At 47.1% G+C, this 21,069-nt stretch overlaps 1 protein-coding gene across 1 annotated transcript in view; it reads left to right on the plus strand.

Annotated features, from left to right (window-relative positions):
• Positions 1–19,838, plus strand: part of LOC143288270 (uncharacterized) — a 25,671-nt gene extending 5,833 nt beyond the window's left edge. The window contains exons 5-14 of the mRNA XM_076596618.1: positions 460–527; positions 3,585–3,719; positions 4,321–4,675; positions 4,939–5,189; positions 5,487–5,663; positions 7,702–7,823; positions 8,419–8,684; positions 9,036–9,105; positions 15,441–15,628; positions 18,728–19,838. Of these exons, the coding sequence (XP_076452733.1) occupies positions 460–527; positions 3,585–3,719; positions 4,321–4,675; positions 4,939–5,189; positions 5,487–5,663; positions 7,702–7,823; positions 8,419–8,684; positions 9,036–9,105; positions 15,441–15,628; positions 18,728–19,125 (2,030 nt within the window). The 3' untranslated portion in view covers positions 19,126–19,838. The remainder of the gene's footprint in view (positions 1–459; positions 528–3,584; positions 3,720–4,320; positions 4,676–4,938; positions 5,190–5,486; positions 5,664–7,701; positions 7,824–8,418; positions 8,685–9,035; positions 9,106–15,440; positions 15,629–18,727) is intronic.
• The last annotated feature ends 1,231 nt before the right edge of the window (positions 19,839–21,069 follow it).

The following is a 21,069-nucleotide window of genomic DNA, read 5'->3' on the forward strand; positions in this document are numbered from 1 at the left end:
TACACACACACACACACACACACACACACACACACACACACACACACACACACACACAGAGATGTACAGACACACACAGTCACAGAGGCACAGAGAAACGAAGACGGAAAATGTGGAAACAAAAAGTAAAACTGTGTTGTGCTTGTCTCTTGTGAAACCATCCCTTTGAAACACGTTCATGTACAGACACAAAGTAAAACTGTGTGGTGCTTGTCTCTTGTGAAACCATCCCTTTGAAACACGTTCATGTACAGACACAAAGTAAAACTGTGTGGTGCTTGTCTCTTGTGAAACCATCCCTTTGAAACACGTTGATGTACAGACACAAACAGAAGAACTGACAGACAGACAGAGAGACAGGCAGTGCAGTGTCAACAGTGTTGGTAGCATCATGTAGTCTGTATTGGTAGCTGAGTGAATTTCATACATGAAGTAATATCTCTGGTTCATTGTTGTCAGCTCTGGAGACAACACCTAGCCCACTGGGTGAATTTAACAAAACCAGCATCTTGAGAAAGCTGAATGAGGTGAGTTGAATTCTTTCTCTTCTTTTTTCTTCACCATTCCTCTTCCTTCTTCTCATTTTCTTCTTTTCTTCTCAGTAATTCCTTCATTATTCTTTCCTTTCTTTCTTCCTTCTTTCCTTCTGTCTGTCTGTCTTGTCTTGTTTTCTTTCTTCTTTTTTTTCCGTTGATTATTTTTCCTTTCCTCCCCTCATATTTTGGCTGATTTTTCTTTTTTTTTTTTTCCTTCCTAGCATGTCTGTAGTTTACAAAAAATGTATTTAATAAGTAACTGTCACGTAAATTGTAAGCGTGCCAAAACTTCCATCAGCCAATGAACCATTCATTCAGTCAGATAACCAGTCAATTAACCAATTAATTGATCGATCTAACTCTGCAAGTGTTTTCTCCATCATAAAAAACCATGTTGCAATATGACGTGATGAAGTATATTCTGTTGGTCAGCAGAAGCCATTTTGCAAAAGTTGTCACATTGTAGGAATGTATTCCGTTTGGGGAGGTTGGTGATGGAAAGAGGACGTAGTGGTGGAGGGACTACCAGTATGCAAGAAAATTGCATCATCCTTTTAAAGTGAGTAAAGATCTGTTTGTGTTCACGTCTTCACAAGCCGCTTCTGTCACAGACTGTAGATGGTGAAAATAGACGTGCGTGTTTCATTGAAAGTTCCAGTCTGCAGCAAACATTCTTTCTTTTAAACACAGCTGGATTCAGATGAACTTAGTGCCAGTACCTGAGACTGAAGTCTCACGTATGATGTAATGTAGATACCAATTCTTGAGCTTGTTGGTGATGACTTGTGATGTGGTGATGGACAAACAATGTAGCGGAAGTGAGGGTAAAGGAATGTGCTACAGTGTGACGGTGAGCCTCTCCCCTTCCCCCTTCCTGACTTCCTGACGTCCACACCGACACGTTGAAGTGATGGGACAGGAGGTGTGAAAGATGTGGATCTCAGTGCTGAGTGGGTCGCTTTTCTTGATGTCCTCTGTATGCTGACACTTGTTCTTGTGTGTGTCTGCTGACTCAAAACACTGCACTGAGTCTCGGATACTCTGTCACCATTTTTCATTGCCCTGGTGACCTCGTTTTTCTTTTTCCAAGGACCCCTTCTTAGATCGCTTGTGGCACGAAGTGTGTCAGCCTTGAGGAGAACACTTTCACATCGTCTGGACTGCCCTCTGACTGCAGAGTGGTTTCCAGCCTGCTCCATGCATTACAGTTACTGCTTGGCTTTGCTGAAGCAGCGGGGCTCACAGTGGTCCTTCAGCACAAATTTCACCGCCTCACCTCTGACAGACTGCTCAATCTCGCCAGAGACTGACTGTGTAGCACTGACTGTATCACTCAATGATGATTGATTCTGGTCAATCCCTTGTCCCAAAGACTGACTGTGTAGCACTGACTGTATCACTCAATGATGATTGATTCCGGTCAATCCCTTGTCCCAAAGATTGACTGTAGAACTGACTGTATCACTCAATGATGATTGATTCTGGTCAATCCCTTGTCCCAAAGACTGACTGTGTAGCACTGACTGTATCACTCAATGATGATTGATTCTGGTCAATCCCTTGTCCCAAAGACTGACTGTAGAACTGACTGTATCACTCAATGATGATTGATTCCGGTCAATCCCTTGTCCCAAAGACTGACTGTAGAACTGACTGTATCACTCAATGATGATTGATTCTGGTCAATCCCTTGTCCCAAAGACTGACTGTGTAGCACTGACTGTATCACTCAATGATGATTGATTCCGGTCAATCCCTTGTCCCAAAGATTGACTGTAGAACTGACTGTATCACTCAATGATGATTGATTCTGGTCAATCCCTTGTCCCAAAGACTGACTGTGTAGCACTGACTGTATCACTCAATGATGATTGATTCCGGTCAATCCCTTGTCCCAAAGACTGACTGTAGAACTGACTGTATCACTCAATGATGATTGATTCTGGTCAATCCCTTGTCCCAAAGACTGACTGTGTAGCACTGACTGTATCACTCAATGATGATTGATTCCGGTCAATCCCTTGTCCCAAAGACTGACTGTGTAGCACTGACTGTATCACTCAATGATGATTGATTCTGGTCAATCCCTTGTCCCAAAGACTGACTGTAGAACTGACTGTATCACTCAATGATGATTGATTCCGGTCAATCCCTTGTCCCAAAGACTGACTGTAGAACTGACTGTATCACTCAATGATGATTGATTCTGGTCAATCCCTTGTCCCAAAGACTGACTGTGTAGCACTGACTGTATCACTCAATGATGATTGATTCCGGTCAATCCCTTGTCCCAAAGATTGACTGTAGAACTGACTGTATCACTCAATGATGATTGATTCTGGTCAATCCCTTGTCCCAAAGACTGACTGTGTAGCACTGACTGTATCACTCAATGATGATTGATTCCGGTCAATCCCTTGTCCCAAAGACTGACTGTAGAACTGACTGTATCACTCAATGATGATTGATTCTGGTCAATCCCTTGTCCCAAAGACTGACTGTGTATCACTGACAGTATCACTCAATGATGATTGATTCTGGTCAATCCCTTGTCCCAAAGACTGACTGTGTAGCACTGACTGTATCACTCAATGATGATTGATTCCGGTCAGTCCCTTGTCCCAAAGACTGACTGTAGAACTGACTGTATCACTCAATGATGATTGATTCTGGTCAATCCCTTGTCCCAAAGATTGACTGTAGAACTGACTGTATCACTCAATGATGATTGATTCTGGTCAATCCCTTGTCCCAAAGACTGACTGTGTAGAACTGACTGTATCACTCAATGATGATTGATTCTGGTCAATCCCTTGTCCCAAAGATTGACTGTAGAACTGACTGTATCACTGCGCGTGCGCGCGCGCATGTGTGTGTGTGTGTGTTGTTGTTGTTGGTGGAGGAGGAGGTGGTGGTGGTGGAGGAGGAGGTGGTGGTGGTGGTGGTGGAGGTGGAGGTGGTGGTGGTGGTGGTGGTGGAGGAGGAGGAGGAGGAGGTGGTGGTGGTGGTGGTGGTGGGGGTTGATGCTCTGCTTCATTGTGTCCACAGTCAGAAGTGAACCAACAGACCGTGATCCAAACCAGAGAGGTGCTGGAGCAGCAGGGGGAGACGACGGCAGCAGACGTGGTGTTGGTGGCTGACATCCTTCATCGTGCATCCCAGCTTCAGGGCGTCTCTCAGCAGGTCCGTGATACTTGGGTGTGGAGGTTTGTCCCCACGGACCTGATCAGTGCGAGGCGGGCTGTGTGTAGGACAGACACATTGCAGTGTTGTGTTGATATATATATATATATATATATAACGATCACACAGTCTTGGGGTCTTGGGCTCCACTCCTTGTAAAATAAACTGAATACTACAAGTGGTAAAGTATCAAGATAAAAACAACTGTAGTCCTTGCATGTCTTTATGCAGCACTTTTTCGCCGAAGTTCAGCTTCTTCAGGCTGGGGCTCCTATCTATATCATTTTCAAAAATCGATAATGACAGTTACCGCAACAGAAATAACAGGATTTGACATGAGGTTGTTCACAGTTCACTGGCCCATAAAGAAAATGTATTCCTATCATTTACACCACACAACTTTAGCATGTGACTACAAAATAAAACAACAAAAATACACTCACATACACACACGCACACACAGAGAGAGAGAGACAGAGACAGAGAGAGAGAGAGAGAGAGAGAGAGAGAGAGCCAAGCAAGCACAGGAAACGAGTTTCATGCACCTGATGCTGTTTTATTCTTTCTACGTCCACACTGATCCGTGCAACACCCGTTCCAGACGGCCACACACCTGCTGAAGATCGTGGACACAGTGGCGGAACTGAACCAGTCCGTGTTGCACGAGTCCAACTCTGTGGGCAACACCACCAACAGGCTGATCGTGGCCGTGGAACAAGTGGCGGGCAGAGTCACCTTGCCGGAAGGAACGGTTCGCCTGCAGACCAACAGCACCGTGCTGCAAGTCTGGAACCTGACCGCCGCCGCCCCGTCCTCTTTCTTGGGGCTTCTGCTGAAATCGGACGGGGAACTCGTGAACGTCACCTCCGTCAGCAACCAGTCAGATCGCCGTGCGTACGCCGAAGTGGATACGGCCGTATTGCTGCCTGGGGAGATCGGTCACAACATTGTGGAAGGTAAACATATGGCAGAGGGAAATAATGTCTCCCAGTTCTTTTGAAAAGGACAGAAAGGATTGTTAAGATGTGGAGAAGTGTCTCTCACTCTCTCTCTCTCTCTCTGCCTCGCTCTCTGTCTCTCTGTCTGTCTGTCTGTCTGTCTCTGTCTCTCTGTCTCTCTCTCTGTGTCTATCTGTCTCTCTCTCACTGTCTCACAAACAAACACACACACACACACATGGCCGTCTCAGTCCCATCTTTGAAGTCCTTCACCATTTCAGCCAACCCTGGCAGTGACGTCAGACTGTCAGCCAGCGTGATCACACAGACCAGTCTGTTCCGAACGGTCGAGCAAGCAGACACAGCAGACACAGACACGTCCCAGACCCAGACCACAGAGGACAGGCCGACAGCCAGGGCCAGACTCAACAGCAAAGTGATCTCTCTGAGGATCACAGTGGATGGTCAACCTGTGACGGACCTGGCCCAGTTTGGCCAGGATAACGTCACCACTGTCTTTCAGCCACTGCAGGTATGGTGTGTGTGTGTGTGTGTGTGTGTGTGAATGCGAGTGCAGGTTCGCCGACCGAGGACCGAGGCGCTTGCACACACAAACAAAGGAGAGAGAGAGAGAGAGAGAGCTACAGACAGATATACAGACAGATAGACAAACCGAGAGATATATAGATATACAGACAGACAAATCGACAGATATATAGATATACAGACAGACAAATCGACAGACAGACAGACAGAGACAGAGAGATGGCCAGGAAACTGTGCTGTGGATACTGACTGGTCTCTGTCGCTTTCTGTGTTTCCATTGCAGACCATCAGCACCAGGTCGGAAGCAGAGCGGAGGGAGCGGACGCAGTGTGTGTTCTGGGACTTTGCAGAGAGGGAGGGCAGGGGAGCATGGTCCACGGAGGGATGCCACTTGGAACGCTTCGTGGCTGAGAAAACCGTGTGTCTCTGCAACCATCTTACCAACTTTGCGATACTCATGGTCAGTGTGTGTGTGTGTGTGTGTGTGTGTGTGTGTGTGAGTGTTAGTATGTGTGTTTGTCTGTGTACGGTGTTTGAGAGAGACAGAGAGACTAAAGGACAGCTGAACAGCAAATGCTAAGATTTTTTTTTTGTTTTTTTTTTTGTTTTTTTTTTTTTTTTGGTAGAGATATCCTTTGCAGTTGTCATCAGTGACAAGGAACGATGTCAGCATCCTTCCTTAGTTCTTCCTTTGTGTGTTATACTACTCTGACAACCTCCCTCCCTATGACACTATTTTCAGTGACAAACCCCCTCCCTATGACACTATTTTCAGTGACAAACCCCCTCCCTATGACACTATTTTCAGTGACAACCCCCTGATATGACACATTTTTCAGTGACAACCCCCCTCCCCATGACACGGTTTTCAGTGACAACCCCCCTCCCCATGACACGGTTTTCAGTGACAACCCCCTCCCTCATGACACGGTTTTCAGTGACAACCCCCCACCCCCCATGACACGGTTTTCAGTGACAAACCCCTCCCTCATGACACGGTTTTCAGTGACAACCTCCTCCATATGACACGGTTTTCAGTGACAACCTCCCTCCCCCATGACACGGTTTTCAGTGACAACCCCCCCATGACACGGTTTTCAGTGACAACCTCCCTCCCCCATGACACGGTTTTCAGTGACAACCTCCCTCCCCCATGACACGGTTTTCAGTGACAACCTCCCTCCCCCATGACACGGTTTTCAGTGACAACCTCCCTCCCCCATGACACGGTTTTCAGTGACAACCCCCCCATGACACGGTTTTCAGTGACAACCTCCCTCCCCCATGACACGGTTTTCAGTGACAACCTCCCTCCCCCATGACACGGTTTTCAGTGACAACCTCCCTCCCCCATGACACGGTTTTCAGTGACAACCTCCCTCCCCCATGACACGGTTTTCAGTGACAACCCCCCCATGACACGGTTTTCAGTGACAACCTCCCTCCCCCATGACACGGTTTTCAGTGACAGCCTACCTCCCCCATGACACGGTTTTCAGTGACAACCCCCCCATGACACGGTTTTCAGTGACAACCTCCCTCCCCCATGACACGGTTTTCAGTGACAACCTCCCTCCCCCATGACACGGTTTTCAGTGACAACCCCCCCATGACACGGTTTTCAGTGACAACCCCCTCCCTCATGACACGGTTTTCAGTGACAACCCCCTCCCCCATGACACGGTTTTCAGTGACAACCCCTCTCCCCCATGACACGGTTTTCAGTGACAACCCCTCTCCCCCATGACACGGTTTTCAGTGACAACCCCTCTCCCCCATGACACGGTTTTCAGTGACAACCCCTCTCCCCCATGACACGGTTTTCAGTGACAACCCCCTCCCTCATGACACGGTTTTCAGTGACAACCCCCTCCCTCATGACACGGTTTTCAGTGACAACCTCCCTCCCACATGACACGGTTTTCAGTGACAACCCCCCCATGACACGGTTTTCAGTGACAACCCCCTCCCTCATGACACGGTTTTCAGTGACAACCCCCTCCCTCATGACACGGTTTTCAGTGACAACCCCTCTCCCCCATGACACGGTTTTCAGTGACAGCCTACCTCCCCCATGACACGGTTTTCAGTGACAACCCCTCTCCCCGATGACACGGTTTTCAGTGACAGCCTACCTCCCCCATGACACGGTTTTCAGTGACAACCCCCCCATGACACGGTTTTCAGTGACAGCCTACCTCCCCCATGAGGCTCACTCCTAGTCCTTCACACACACACACACAGAGCAACACCCAGAAGCTGTCTGCCGCTGTGGTTGTGCCAGCAGTACGCAGGTAGCCGTCAATGGCAGGTCACCATAAGGCCACACACCACAGGAGACCGTGCACCGCTGCTGAGTCGTTGGTGGTGTCCAGTCATTCGTGGAGCCAGACCTCTCTCTCTCTCTCTCTCTCTCTCTCTCTCTCTCTCTACACACACACACACACACACACACACACGGAGGCAGACATGAACAGAGTGTCTGTCTGTATTTTCAGGACTTCTACGGTCAAAGTGTGAAGAAACGTCACGAGAGCATCCTCAGCTCAGTCACCATGGGGGGTTTGACAGTCTCCATTGGTGCCTTGTTCCTCACTCTCCTCGCCTTCATATTTGTCAGGTGAGTCCGGAGGACATCTCCCACCTTTCCCTCTGCGAAATTCCTGGGGATTATCAGGAGGGTGTTGGGATGGGGTGTGTGCGGGGAGGGTGAGAAGGCTTGAGGGAGCTAGCTGTCTTCTCTCTCAGCCCATGGGATGGGGTGGGCTTTGGGGAGTAAGGGGAGGTGGAGTCACCATACAAGGGAAGCAACTGTACATGCATCGTTTTCGCTATGTTCGTTTCGTTACATTCAATCCAACATACTGTCCTGCTCACATAAAACCCCTCCCCTCCACCCTCCTCTACAACTGTCCTTGTACATTTGGGGAAAATTATTGTCATTTAACGCAACTGACGTCTCTGCATGGAGGGAGCTGCTTTACTTGCATCTGCTTTCGATTTTGTTTCGGTTTTTTTTTTTTCCCCGTTGGTTATAATCTACATTTAGATCTTTTATCACACGCATACCTTATTTTGTACAGGATAAGGAAGTCAGTCCATGCTAGACACTGCATCAGTGGGTCATGGTAAGAATGTTACATGAAAGTACTGTTGTGGCAAATTACCTGTTCATTTTGTTTCTCTGTGTAACCCATGTTTCCTCGTGCCGACAGGAAGCTGCACAAAAGCCTCCCCCAGCAGGCTTTGTTCAACCTGTCGCTGGCCATGCTGATCTCCTGGGTCATCTTCCTGGCCGGGGTGAAGCGTGTGGGGAGTCACGTGACCTGCCTGCTGGTGGCCATCTTGCTGCACTACTTCATCCTGGTCACCTTCCTCTGGATGCTGGTCCAGGGGGCGCTGCATTACGTCATGCTGTTCAAGGGCAGGAGACGACCTTCCACACCACGCTTCATGCTGAAGGCTGGACTGGTCGCTTGGGGTGAGACAAGGGACAGCGAGTTGCCGAACTGCAATTATTTTTCTAATCTTATATTATATATCTTATATATACAGAGAGAGAGAGAGAGAGAGAGAGAGATCTGAGCAGGCGTGTGGGTGTGAGTGCACATGTATATACATCAACATCTTCTGAAATAATGATTTGACAAGGCACAAGTGAGTTCATATACAATGAGTCAGTCTAATTCTGACAAAGCTCAAGTCATTACATAATATTGCCTTACAATAGTCTGATGTGTGTGTGTGTGTGTGTGTGTGCGTGTGTGTGTGTGTGTGTGTGTGTGTGTGTGTGTGTGTGTGCGCGTGTGTATGTGTGTGTGTGTGTGTGTAGGTCTGCCAGCCCTGCCAGTTATCATTGTGTCTGCAATCGACGTGGAGCTGTACCATGGAGGAGACAGATAGTAAGTTCATTATCTCCTGCAACTTCCTGGGGGTGGTTTTCAGTTTTTATAGATTCCTAACATTATTGACGAGATAAAGTGTATTTCTGCACCCGTGTAAGGAGCTGTGTGGTACTGTTGGTCGTGTTGGTCTGGTAGCAATAAAGAGCAGAGGATCAAACTCACAACTAAACAAAGGGTTCAGGGGGAGAAAACCACTGTGCCTGTTTCTGACCCTGCATAAGGTCATTCAGAGTGATGTAAAGGGATAACTAAAGGCCCTGATATCAGGACCATAATATCAGGACCAACCGGGTACCAGTTGTTATACCTCGCACTCCACCCTGTGATGGTCGAACCCAAGAGACTGGGTTGTTTCATTTTTCTGACCCAGGTCCGGAGTGTCTGGGTCCTGTTTGTGACCAGGAAGACCTGTCTCTTGGGACAGATCGCGGAGAGAGGACTCGACCTAGAGAATCAGCCAGGAAGGGGTCTGAGGGGAAGCAAGGTCCTGCCCCCCACCCCGCACCCCAAGTCATTCCAGTTGGAGGAGGGTTTAGGGAAGGGTCGTGCCCCTGGTGTTGCCGCTTGTGGGGTGGGGCGGGACATACCCTTTCAGGCACTGGGTGACCTCCCTTCCCTGCCAGCAGTGCACTGCGACTGCTCTCAGTGGTGGCACGGCTCTGTCCCTTCCCCTGTCCTGTGTTGAGTCCCCTGCTTCGCTCCCCTCAGTGGTGGCACGGCTCTGTCCCTTCCCCTGTCCTGTGTTGAGTCCCCTGCTTCGCTCCCCTCAGTGGTGGCACGGCTCTGTCCCTTCCCCTGTCCTGTGTTGAGTCCCCTGCTTCGCTTCCCTCAGTGGTGGCACGGCTCTGTCCCTTCCCCTGTCCTGTGTTGAGTCCCGTGCTTCGCTTCCCTCAGTGGTGGCACGGCTCTGTCCCTTCCCCTGTCCTGTGTTGAGTTCCCTGCTTCGCTCCCCTCAGTGGTGGCACGGCTCTGTCCCTTCCCCTGTCCTGTGTTGAGTCCCCTGCTTTGCTTCCCTCAGTGGTGGCACGGCTCTGTCCCTTCCCCTGTCCTGTGTTGAGTCCCCTGCTTTGCTTCCCTCAGTGGTGGCACGGCTCTGTCCCTTCCCCTGTCCTGTGTTGAGTCCCCTGCTTCGCTCCCCTCAGTGGTGGCACGGCTCTGTCCCTTCCCCTCTCCTGTGTTGAGTCCCCTGCTTCGCTCCCCTCAGTGGTGGCACGGCTCTGTCCCTTCCCCTGTCCTGTGTTGAGTCCCCTGCTTCGCTCCCCTCAGTGGTGGCACGGCTCTGTCCCTTCCCCTGTCCTGTGTTGAGTCCCCTGCTTCGCTTCCCTCAGTGGTGGCACGGCTCTGTCCCTTCCCCTCTCCTGTGTTGAGTCCCCTGCTTCGCTTCCCTCAGTGGAGGAGAAAGCCCTGACCTCAGGCAGACACCTCTCTGTCAACCCACCCCAGGTCAGAGCACCACAGGTTCCTCACGGGAGGGGACACTGGTCGTGTGATCCTGGCGTTCCGGCCCTCTTCCCCTGGGACCTCTGGTTCCTGCAGGAGGGTACAGCTAGTGAGAGGTGAGGTGCATGACACCACTATCTGACCTCCCTCCCCCCAGTACCATGGGTCTACGGATGGAGGGGGGTACGTGGCAGGCGACCCTTTCGCTATCCCACCCCCTCCGCCCTGGGGGGAGACCAGCTCGTTGCGACGACCCTGCTGTCCTGCGGGTTTCCTCTGCAGAGGGACACCAGTGTGTGGCAGGCATTTCCGGGCTGTCAGCCGTCTGTCTGCTGATGGGTTGGACACACAGGTCGTACCTTACACCCTTCTGACCTGGCTTCACAGGGTGCCAGGCACTCACGGATGGCTTGCCCTCTCCTGCCCGTACTGAGGTTCTCCCCTGGGACATGTTGGGCTGCACGGAGAACCCGGACCAGACCCCCACCACTACCCCCCTCCAGTCTCAGCCCAACACCGCTTTCCCCAGAATGCAGTGTTACCAGCACCTCCCTCCCGCTATGACTGATCAATCAGCAAAAGCCAGGAGTTTCTGCCTCCTCAATCACCTGTAGTCTTGAGAGACAACTGGGTGTAAACCCAAGTTCACAGACATGGTGATGCATAACACCCCAGTTCACAGACATGGTGATGTACAGCATCCCAGTTCACAGACATGCTGATGCACAGACCCCAGTTCATAGACATGGTGATGTACAGCACCGCAGTTCACAGACATGCTGATGCACAGACCCCAGTTCACAGACATGCTGATGCACAGAACCCAGTTCATAGACATGCTGATGCATAACACCCCAGTTCACAGACATGGTGATGTACAGCATCCCAGTTCACAGACATGCTGATGCACAGACCCCAGTTCACAGACATGGTGATGCACAGACCCCAGTTCACAGACATGCTGATGCACAGACCCCAGTTCACAGACATGACTGGACTTTTAGTTCCGCCACTCTTCATCAGTCATCCCCTTAAGCATGGGGGACAAGGGGGGGTGGTCACTGCCTGCAGCCTCATTATCAGGTGTCTGAGTGGTCCTTCCTTGCTTCCCACTGGGTTGATCTCCAGAATACCATGCCTGCATGGGTGCTTGCACATCAGAGTGGTCTCTGTTCCTGAAGAAGCTGTTCAGACTGACTCGGGCTAACACATATGATACAGAAAATGGTCAGGCTAACACAGATGATACAGATGGTCAGACTGACACAGATGATACAGACGATGGTCAGACTAACACAGACGACACAGAAGATGGTCAGACTAACGATCAGACTAACACATATGACACAGAAGATGGTCAGATTAATGGTCAGGCTAACACATATGACACAGAAGATGGTCAGGCTAACACAGATGATACAGATGGTCAGACTAACACAGATGATACAGATGGTCAGACTGACACAGATGATACAGATGGTCAGACTAACACAGATGATACAGAAGATGGTCAGACTGACACAGATGATACAGATGGTCGGACTAACACAGATGATACAGATGGTCAGACTGACACAGATGATACAGATGGTCGGACTAACACAGATGATACAGATGGTCAGACTGACACAGATGATACAGATGGTCGGACTAACACAGATGATACAGATGGTCAGGCTAACACAGATGATACAGATGGTCAGACTGACACACATGATACAGATGGTCGGACTAACACAGATGATACAGATGGTCAGACTGACACAGATGATACAGATGGTCGGACTAACACAGATGATACAGATGGTCAGGCTAACACAGATGATACAGATGGTCAGACTGACACACATGATACAGAAGATGGTCAGACTGACACAGATGACACAGATGGTCAGACTGACACAGATGACACAGATGGTCAGACTGACACAGATGATACAGATGGTCAGACTGACACACATGATACAGAAGATGGTCAGACTGACACAGATGATACAGATGGTCAGACTGACACAGATGATACAGATGGTCAGACTGACACAGATGATACAGATGGTCAGACTGACACACATGATACAGAAGATGGTCAGACTAACACAGATGATACAGATGGTCAGACTAACACAGATGATACAGATGGTCAGGCTAACACAGATGATACAGATGGTCGGACTAACACAGATGATACAGATGGTCGGACTAACACAGATGACACAGAAGATGGTCAGACTAAGACAGATGATACAGATGGTCAGACTAACACAGATGATACAGAAGATGGTCAGACTGACACAGATGATACAGATGGTCAGACTGACACAGATGATACAGATGGTCAGGCTAACACAGATGATACAGATGGTCAGACTGACACAGATGATACAGATGGTCAGACTGACACAGATGATACAGATGGTCAGACTGACACAGATGATACAGATGGTCAGGCTAACACAGATGATACAGATGGTCAGACTGACACAGATGATACAGATGGTCAGACTGACACAGATGACACAGAAGATGGTCAGACTGACACAGATGATACAGATGGTCAGACTGACACAGATGATACAGATGGTCAGACTGACACAGGTGACACAGAAGATGGTCAGACTAACACAGATGATACAGATGGTCAGACTGACACAGATGATACAGATGGTCAGACTGACACAGGTGACACAGAAGATGGTCAGACTAACACAGATGATACAGATGGTCAGACTGACACAGGTGACACAGAAGATGGTCAGACTGACACAGATGATACAGATGGTCAGGCTAACACAGATGATACAGATGGTCAGACTGACACAGGTGACACAGAAGATGGTCAGACTGACACAGATGATACAGATGGTCAGACTAACACAGATGACACAGAAGATGGTCAGACTAACACAGATGATACAGATGGTCAGACTAACACAGATGACACAGAAGATGGTCAGACTGACACAGATGATACAGATGGTCAGACTAACACAGATGATACAGATGGTCAGGCTAACACAGATGATACAGATGGTCAGACTAACACAGATGACACAGAAGATGGTCAGGCTAACACAGATGATACAGATGGTCAGACTGACACAGATGATACAGATGGTCAGACTAACACAGATGACACAGAAGATGGTCAGACTAACACAGATGACACAGAAGATGGTCAGACTGACACAGATGATACAGATGGTCAGACTAACACAGATGATACAGATGGTCAGACTGACACAGATGATACAGATGGTCAGACTAACACAGATGACACAGAAGATGGTCAGACTGACACAGATGATACAGATGGTCAGACTAACACAGATGATACAGATGGTCAGACTAACACAGATGATACAGAAGATGGTCAGACTGACACAGATGATACAGATGGTCAGACTAACACAGATGATACAGATGGTCAGACTGACACAGATGATACAGATGGTCAGACTAACACAGATGACACAGAAGATGGTCAGACTGACACAGATGATACAGATGGTCGGACTAACACAGATGACACAGAAGATGGTCAGACTGACACAGATGATACAGATGGTCAGACTGACACAGATGATACAGATGGTCAGACTGACACAGATGATACAGAAGATGGTCAGACTGACACAGATGATACAGATGGTCAGACTAACACAGATGATACAGATGGTCAGACTGACACAGATGATACAGATGGTCGGACTAACACAGATGATACAGAAGATGGTCAGACTGACACAGATGACACAGATGATACAGATGGTCAGACTGACACAGATGATACAGATGGTCAGACTGACACAGATGACACAGAAGATGGTCAGGCTAACACAGATGACACAGAAGATGGTCAGACTAACACAGATGATACAGAAGATGGTCAGACTGACACAGATGATACAGATGGTCAGACTAACACAGATGATACAGAAGATGGTCAGACTAACACAGATGATACAGATGGTCAGACTAACACAGATGACACAGAAGATGGTCAGACTAACACAGATGATACAGAAGATGGTCAGACTAACACAGGTGATACAGATGGTCAGACTAACACAGATGATACAGATGGTCAGACTGACACAGATGATACAGATGGTCAGACTGACACAGATGATACAGAAGATGGTCAGACTAACACAGATGACACAGAAGATGGTCAGGCTAACACAGATGATACAGATGGTCGGACTAACACAGATGATACAGAAGATGGTCAGACTGACACAGATGATACAGATGGTCGGACTAACACAGATGATACAGAAGATGGTCAGACTGACACAGATGATACAGAAGATGGTCAGACTAACACAGATGATACAGATGGTCAGACTGACACAGATGATACAGATGGTCAGACTGACACAGATGATACAGATGGTCAGACTAACACAGATGATACAGAAGATGGCCAGACCAACTAAGACACTGAAGAAAGTTCATAGTATGCTATTCCTCGCTCTTCCCAGGAGACAGGTCTCTTGTTCGTCAGGGGACCAGGCGGAACTCAACTCTCATTTTGCTGAGTCAGAACCCTGCCTGACTGAGTAAACTGGGCGGAGACAGCTCCTCCATCTCTGCTGGCCTTCCTTAGGAAGCAAGACTCAGGCTGGGACCATTAGACCCCCTAATGCCCTAGAGATGGCTCAGGAGTTGCTGCATAAACCTGCCTGCACGCTTGGGGGAGGGGGCAGGGGCAGCTCTAATTCCAGCCTGGTATGGAGTCTTTCCCGGCACCCAGAGCTTGTCCTGTTGGAAAATATCCGAAGTTTTTCTCAGGTGTGGTCAGGTCTTTGTGCACTCCAGTATTCTGTAAACTGTATATCAGTACATTACCAAAGGGAAAAGCATCTTCTTTTGTGTTGTGCTTCATTCAGTTGCTGGATGTCGCTGACGCCTTTTTACTACGCCTTCCTGGTGCCTGTCGCCATCATCGTCACCACCAACATCGTCATCTATGTGTTGGTCGTGATCAGCATCTGTCGTCGGCCCAAGATCAGCAGTGGCGGCTCCAGTTACACTCTCATAGGTGTCCGTGCCTCCATCAGCTGTTTTGTGGTGCTGGGTAGGTCACCCTGTCTCTCTGTCTCTGTCTGTCTGTCTGTCTGTCTGTCTGTCTCTCTCTCTCTCTCTCTCTCTCTCTCTCTCTCTCTCTCATGCAAATACCTATTCCTCTCTTACTTTCTCTCTCTCACATATGCACACAAATACATGTATGCGCATACCTCACTCTCTCACACACATACACACACATACAGATATAGACACACATCCACACAGACAGACAGACAGACAGACAGACACACACACACACACACACACACACACACACACACACAAACTCCACACCAACCGCTGTCCACTGATAGCATCTATCTTAAAACTCGCTCTTCAAAGTAACACCCCCTGGGCTTCACCAGGAAGCTGTAAAATAAGAGAAACGTGGGCTCTAATTTCAGTCACAGAACAGCATTTTCTTCAGCTGTTATTCTCTGACCCTGGTCACCAGCATGGGAGGACACACTGGGGGGAGGGCATGAAGGGGAATGCTGGAACAGTGGATGGTTGAAATGCTCTTTCCAACTGCTCAATAATATGTCAATAATATAATAATATGTGACGCCGCACGCGAAAATCATGGATAGGTCGCTGGAGTAAATTTCACGTAACACGCTGTGAAATTGACAAGGGGTGAAAATATCAAATTTGAGTATTTTGGTTATTCAGATTCTATGATTCTTTTTATATTAAATTTCCAAGTATTATAAAGAAATATAAAGTATTAGTGCTTTATTTTGATGTTTTCCCATTGGGAATTGGTGACCAAGAGTGGGAAACAGCGAACTCGTTTTCTCAGAAGTACGTTTGTGATCATCACGAGACTCAAATGCATGTATCTCAGAAACTAATAAAGATACTTGAATTCTATTTTCTGCGTGTTATTCAGAATTCTCTCTACTTTCAGATAAAAGATTATATCATTTTGTGAATTTTGACCATTATCCATGATTTTCACATACACCATCACATATGTAAAATTGTACAACTAGTATACCATATATACAATCATATATATATATATATATAAGATTGTCAGTTGTGTCCGACTATGACCATAAGAACAGCAGAGGAGGCAACTGCTGTCCCAACTAAATATTTGGGCTAGAATGATTATAGTGGAGAATGTCATGACCAAGTTACATCCCCACTCTCTGGGCCAAGAGGGTTTTGGGACGGTCGGCAATGCGATGGTTCCCAAAGGCCAACTAGTCCCTAAGGCTGCAGCTCTGGGAGGGTATGAAATACTGTATGATACCTTAAAACTAATTACTGATTTTTAAAAATCAATAATACCAATAATACTAATGTGTAATCAGCCAGATATATTGATTAAACCTTTTTCTAACATTCAGGTTGCTCTGGTGTCCAATGCATGAAAAGAGACAAAGCCTAAGTGCAGGATTATTTCCTATGTCCGAGGCTAAAGTTCTCAGTATGAAATGCATTAGCTGTGATAAAGGCCAGTCTGAGGCTACGTCAAACATGTAGCGGCCAAAAGGGTACACCTGCAATTTCCTGTGCGTAAAGGGCATAGCCTTAGACTAAAGACATAGAAATCGCAGCAACCGTTTACCTCATGCACCTTTACTGAAGAAATTGCGCCAGAATCATGTGCTTAGAGATAGTCAACACCCAACTGAGATCTGTGAAGATACTGTTGAGCACAGGGAGTTTGGTATTGCTCCCTGTGAGAATTATGAGCTGACGGGCACTGAACAGGATTGGATTGGGTGACCCCTCTTGTGGAAATACCAGGTACACTGAACAAGATATGATGGGGTGACCCCTCTTGTGGAAATACCAGATACACTGAACAAGATATGATGGGGTGACACCTTTGTGTAAATACCAGGTACACTGAACAAGATATGATGGGGTGACCCTTTGTGGAAAAGCCAGATTTTTTTTCGATACTATTAATACCAAAAAATTGAAATAAGGATTGAAGTCAAAAGAACATTATTTTTACATTTGAGAGAGGGAGGAGGGAGGGGTGGGGGGGCGTAGGGGGGCAGGGGCATTATCTAATTTGAAAAATAATCTACCAGCATTGTTTCCCTTTCCTATCAAAATGCTTTCATTCCTTCAATGGCACATGATAATAATACGTAACAGCTAGTGCTTAGTTCAAGAGACCCAATGGAAAACCTAACAGCAAATTTAACTGTCATTGCAATGAAACTGGACAGTGGTAAATATATATATATATATATATATATATATATATATATATATATATATATAACAGATCTACCTTCCTTGGCCTTCACGGCCATTGGCACTCACTAGCAGTGAGTTACTCCCACCTCTCCTTTCTCTTTTTCAGTTCTGTTCGTCACAGCTTTTTGAAAAGAACTGGGTAGTATCCTTTCCTCGTTTCCTCTACGGAACCCCCCTCAAGTAGTTTTGCCACTTGTTTGTCAGAGAAGTGTGGTTTTATAATGGAGACGGTTTTCAAACTCTTTCAGCCGCTGTCGCTATGTCGCTGCCGCCATTCCAATGGTTTGTGACGGAATACAGAGATCACCACGCCTTCCGCTCAGACTGACTGGTCTGACGCTGGTCTTTCTGCATGCATCAGGTCATGTGCTTGTCACTGATAGTCGTGACGTAGCTCGTCTCTCACTTCCTTTGCCAAGTACCACATCCCTGCAATGTCTCTCGGCGGACTATAAATGTCTCAATGTGTGATACTCTCTCTCTCCCTCTCTCTGTCTCTCTCTCTGTTTCTCACTCTCTCCCTCTCTCTCTCTGTCTCTGTTTCTCTCTCTCTCTGTTTCTCTTTGTGTGTGTGTGTGTTTCTCTCTCTCTCTCTGTCTCTGTCTCTCTCTCTGTTTCTCTTTGTGTATGTGTGTTTCTCTCTCTGTCTCTCTCTCTGTTTCTCTGTGTGTGTGTGTGTGTGTGTGTGTGTGTTTCTCTTTGTGTGTGTGTGTTTCCCTCTCTCTCTCTCTCTCTCTCTCTCTGTTTCTCTTTGTGTGTGTGTGTGTTTCTCTCTCTGTGTCTCTGTCTGTCTGTCTGTCTGTCTGTCTCTCCATTCAGACCAAAGAAGCAGACTCCACGTTCACACTGAACCATCCGAACGTTCCCCACCTCCCTGTTCCAGGTCTCAGCTGGGTCTTCGCCTTCTTCGCCGTGGAGGACGCCCGCCTGGTCTTCCAGTACCTCTTTACCTGCACCACCGCCATCCAGGGCTTAGTCATCTTCATCATGTACCCGGCCCGGGATCCTGACGTGCGGGCCTTCTGCCTGCAAACCTTCGGCAGACGGGGCAGGTACTCCGTACAGCAACAGCAGCAACAGGTGATTCCGCTTCATAGGCGAGAAAGGTCCCTGACTTCTGAACCAGAGATGTCCACATGTCGGGCACAGGTGTCCACACCTCGGCCACAGGTGTCCACATCTTCTGAGCCAGAAAGGCCGTCATGCTCTGAGTGTGTGGTGAAAACAGCGTCCACTGAGGAGACCAGCTTTGCCTCTTCCAAGGGACAGGCGCTTCAGTGACAACTGGACTGGCCGCAGAGATCACCAGTGATACTCGTTCCACGTCCAGGCAGGAGGAAAAGAGGGGGCAGCCCTTCCTTTTTAAAACTGTATTAGTATTTCTTTCTTTTTATCACAACAAATTTCTCTGTGTGAAATTCGGGCTGCTGTCCCCAGGGAGAGCGCGTCGCTACACTACAGCGCCACCCATTTTTTTTGTATTTTTTCCAGCGTGCAGTTTTATTTGTTTTTCCTATCGAAGTGGGTTTTTCTACAGAATTTTGTCAGGAACAACCCTTTTGTTGCCGTGGGTTCTTTTACGTGCGCTAAGTGCATGCTGCACACGGGACCTCGGTTTATCGTCTCATCCGAATGACTAGCGTCCAGACCACCACTCAAGATCTAGTGGAGGAGAAAATATCGGCTGGTTGTTTGGAATGAGATGTTTCCATTGCTTACTGAGCTGATGCGCCGAATTAGCTGTGGCTAAAATCTTTCATCGGAATCAGTCGCATAATACTTCATCGTCATGAAAGTTGTAAGACTATTAATTTTGATACTTTATGACTAAATACAGAGACTTATTTGATACTTCAGAATCAATCACACAGACTTCTTTGGTATGCCAGAATTATATGTTTAGATTTATTTGACACTACAAAATCGACCACGCAGATTCATTTGACACTAAAAAATCGACCACGCAGATTTATTTGACACTACAAAATCAACCACGCAGATTCATTTGACACTACAAAATCGACCACGCAGATTTATTTGACACTACAAAATCGACCACGCAGATTCATTTGACACTACAAAATCGACCACGCAGATTCATTTGACACTACAAAATCGACCACGCAGATTTATTTGACACTACAAAATCGACCACGCAGATTTATTTGACACTACAAAATCGACCACGCCGTTTCATTTGACACTTCAAAATTGATCATATAGATTTATTTGATACTTCAAAATTGATCATGCAGATTTTTATTTGATACTTCAAAATTGATCACGCAGATTCATTTGATACTTGATCACGCAAAGTTAGCTGACACGACCAAATGAAGCACCCAGCAATTTTGTGCTGAAAATTGCATGCTACAAAACATGTTCTTTGTTCTTACCCGCATATCACTTAATCTTTTTTTTTTTTTTTTTCATTGAAGCAGCTTAATTATGTCTTCTGACTATTCTCAAAACCTTCACAATCATATTTTTTTTCTGAAATCATCTTGAAATGATTTATACATTCATCCAATAATTCATCTTCAGTTTTGGTACAATGTCAGAACTCAAACCTTTGTTGTTGTTGTTGTTGTTGTTGTGTGTGCGTGTTTTAACAGCTTCATACCAACAACTATAATACTGTTTTGTCAAAAATTCACGAAACACTATGTTAAATGTCACATCCTTCTGGTAAAACGTTTTATTTGAAACGTCCAATTTCCTTTGTATTGCAATTTGCCTTCTTTATTATTTTTTCTCTCTGCATATTGATTGATTGACATGTATACTTCAACAATGCCTGTCTTCAGTCACATACCCAGCAATGTGACGGAGGAAATTCTACGTCGAATCCAGATTTCCTTGTGTGTCGGTTACACTGCGAAATAAATAGTTGACTAAATAATAAATTGATAAATAGATATATTGCTTTACCTTTTTTGCGAACGTGAGTTTAACTCTCTCCATACGAACGGCGAAAGAGACGACGTTAACAGCGTTTCACCCCAATTACCATCATCAAAATATTGCAAGCGGAAGGCTCTTATACTGAAGAGGTGAATGTTGACAAAGAATACGACAATTCTGACGACGGAAGCTAAAGGTTGGGTCATTGAGACACCCACTGGACATCCAAGGGGTCTGTGTAGAGGAGAAGAGAGGACTGGCCGTACTGAGTTAAGGCTGAAGGAAATTGTTTTCGCTGTATCACGTGTGACTGCTGCTCTT

This window comes from Babylonia areolata, chromosome 12, assembly GCF_041734735.1.
Source record: "Babylonia areolata isolate BAREFJ2019XMU chromosome 12, ASM4173473v1, whole genome shotgun sequence".
NCBI classification, from domain to species: Eukaryota; Metazoa; Mollusca; class Gastropoda; order Neogastropoda; family Buccinidae; genus Babylonia; species Babylonia areolata.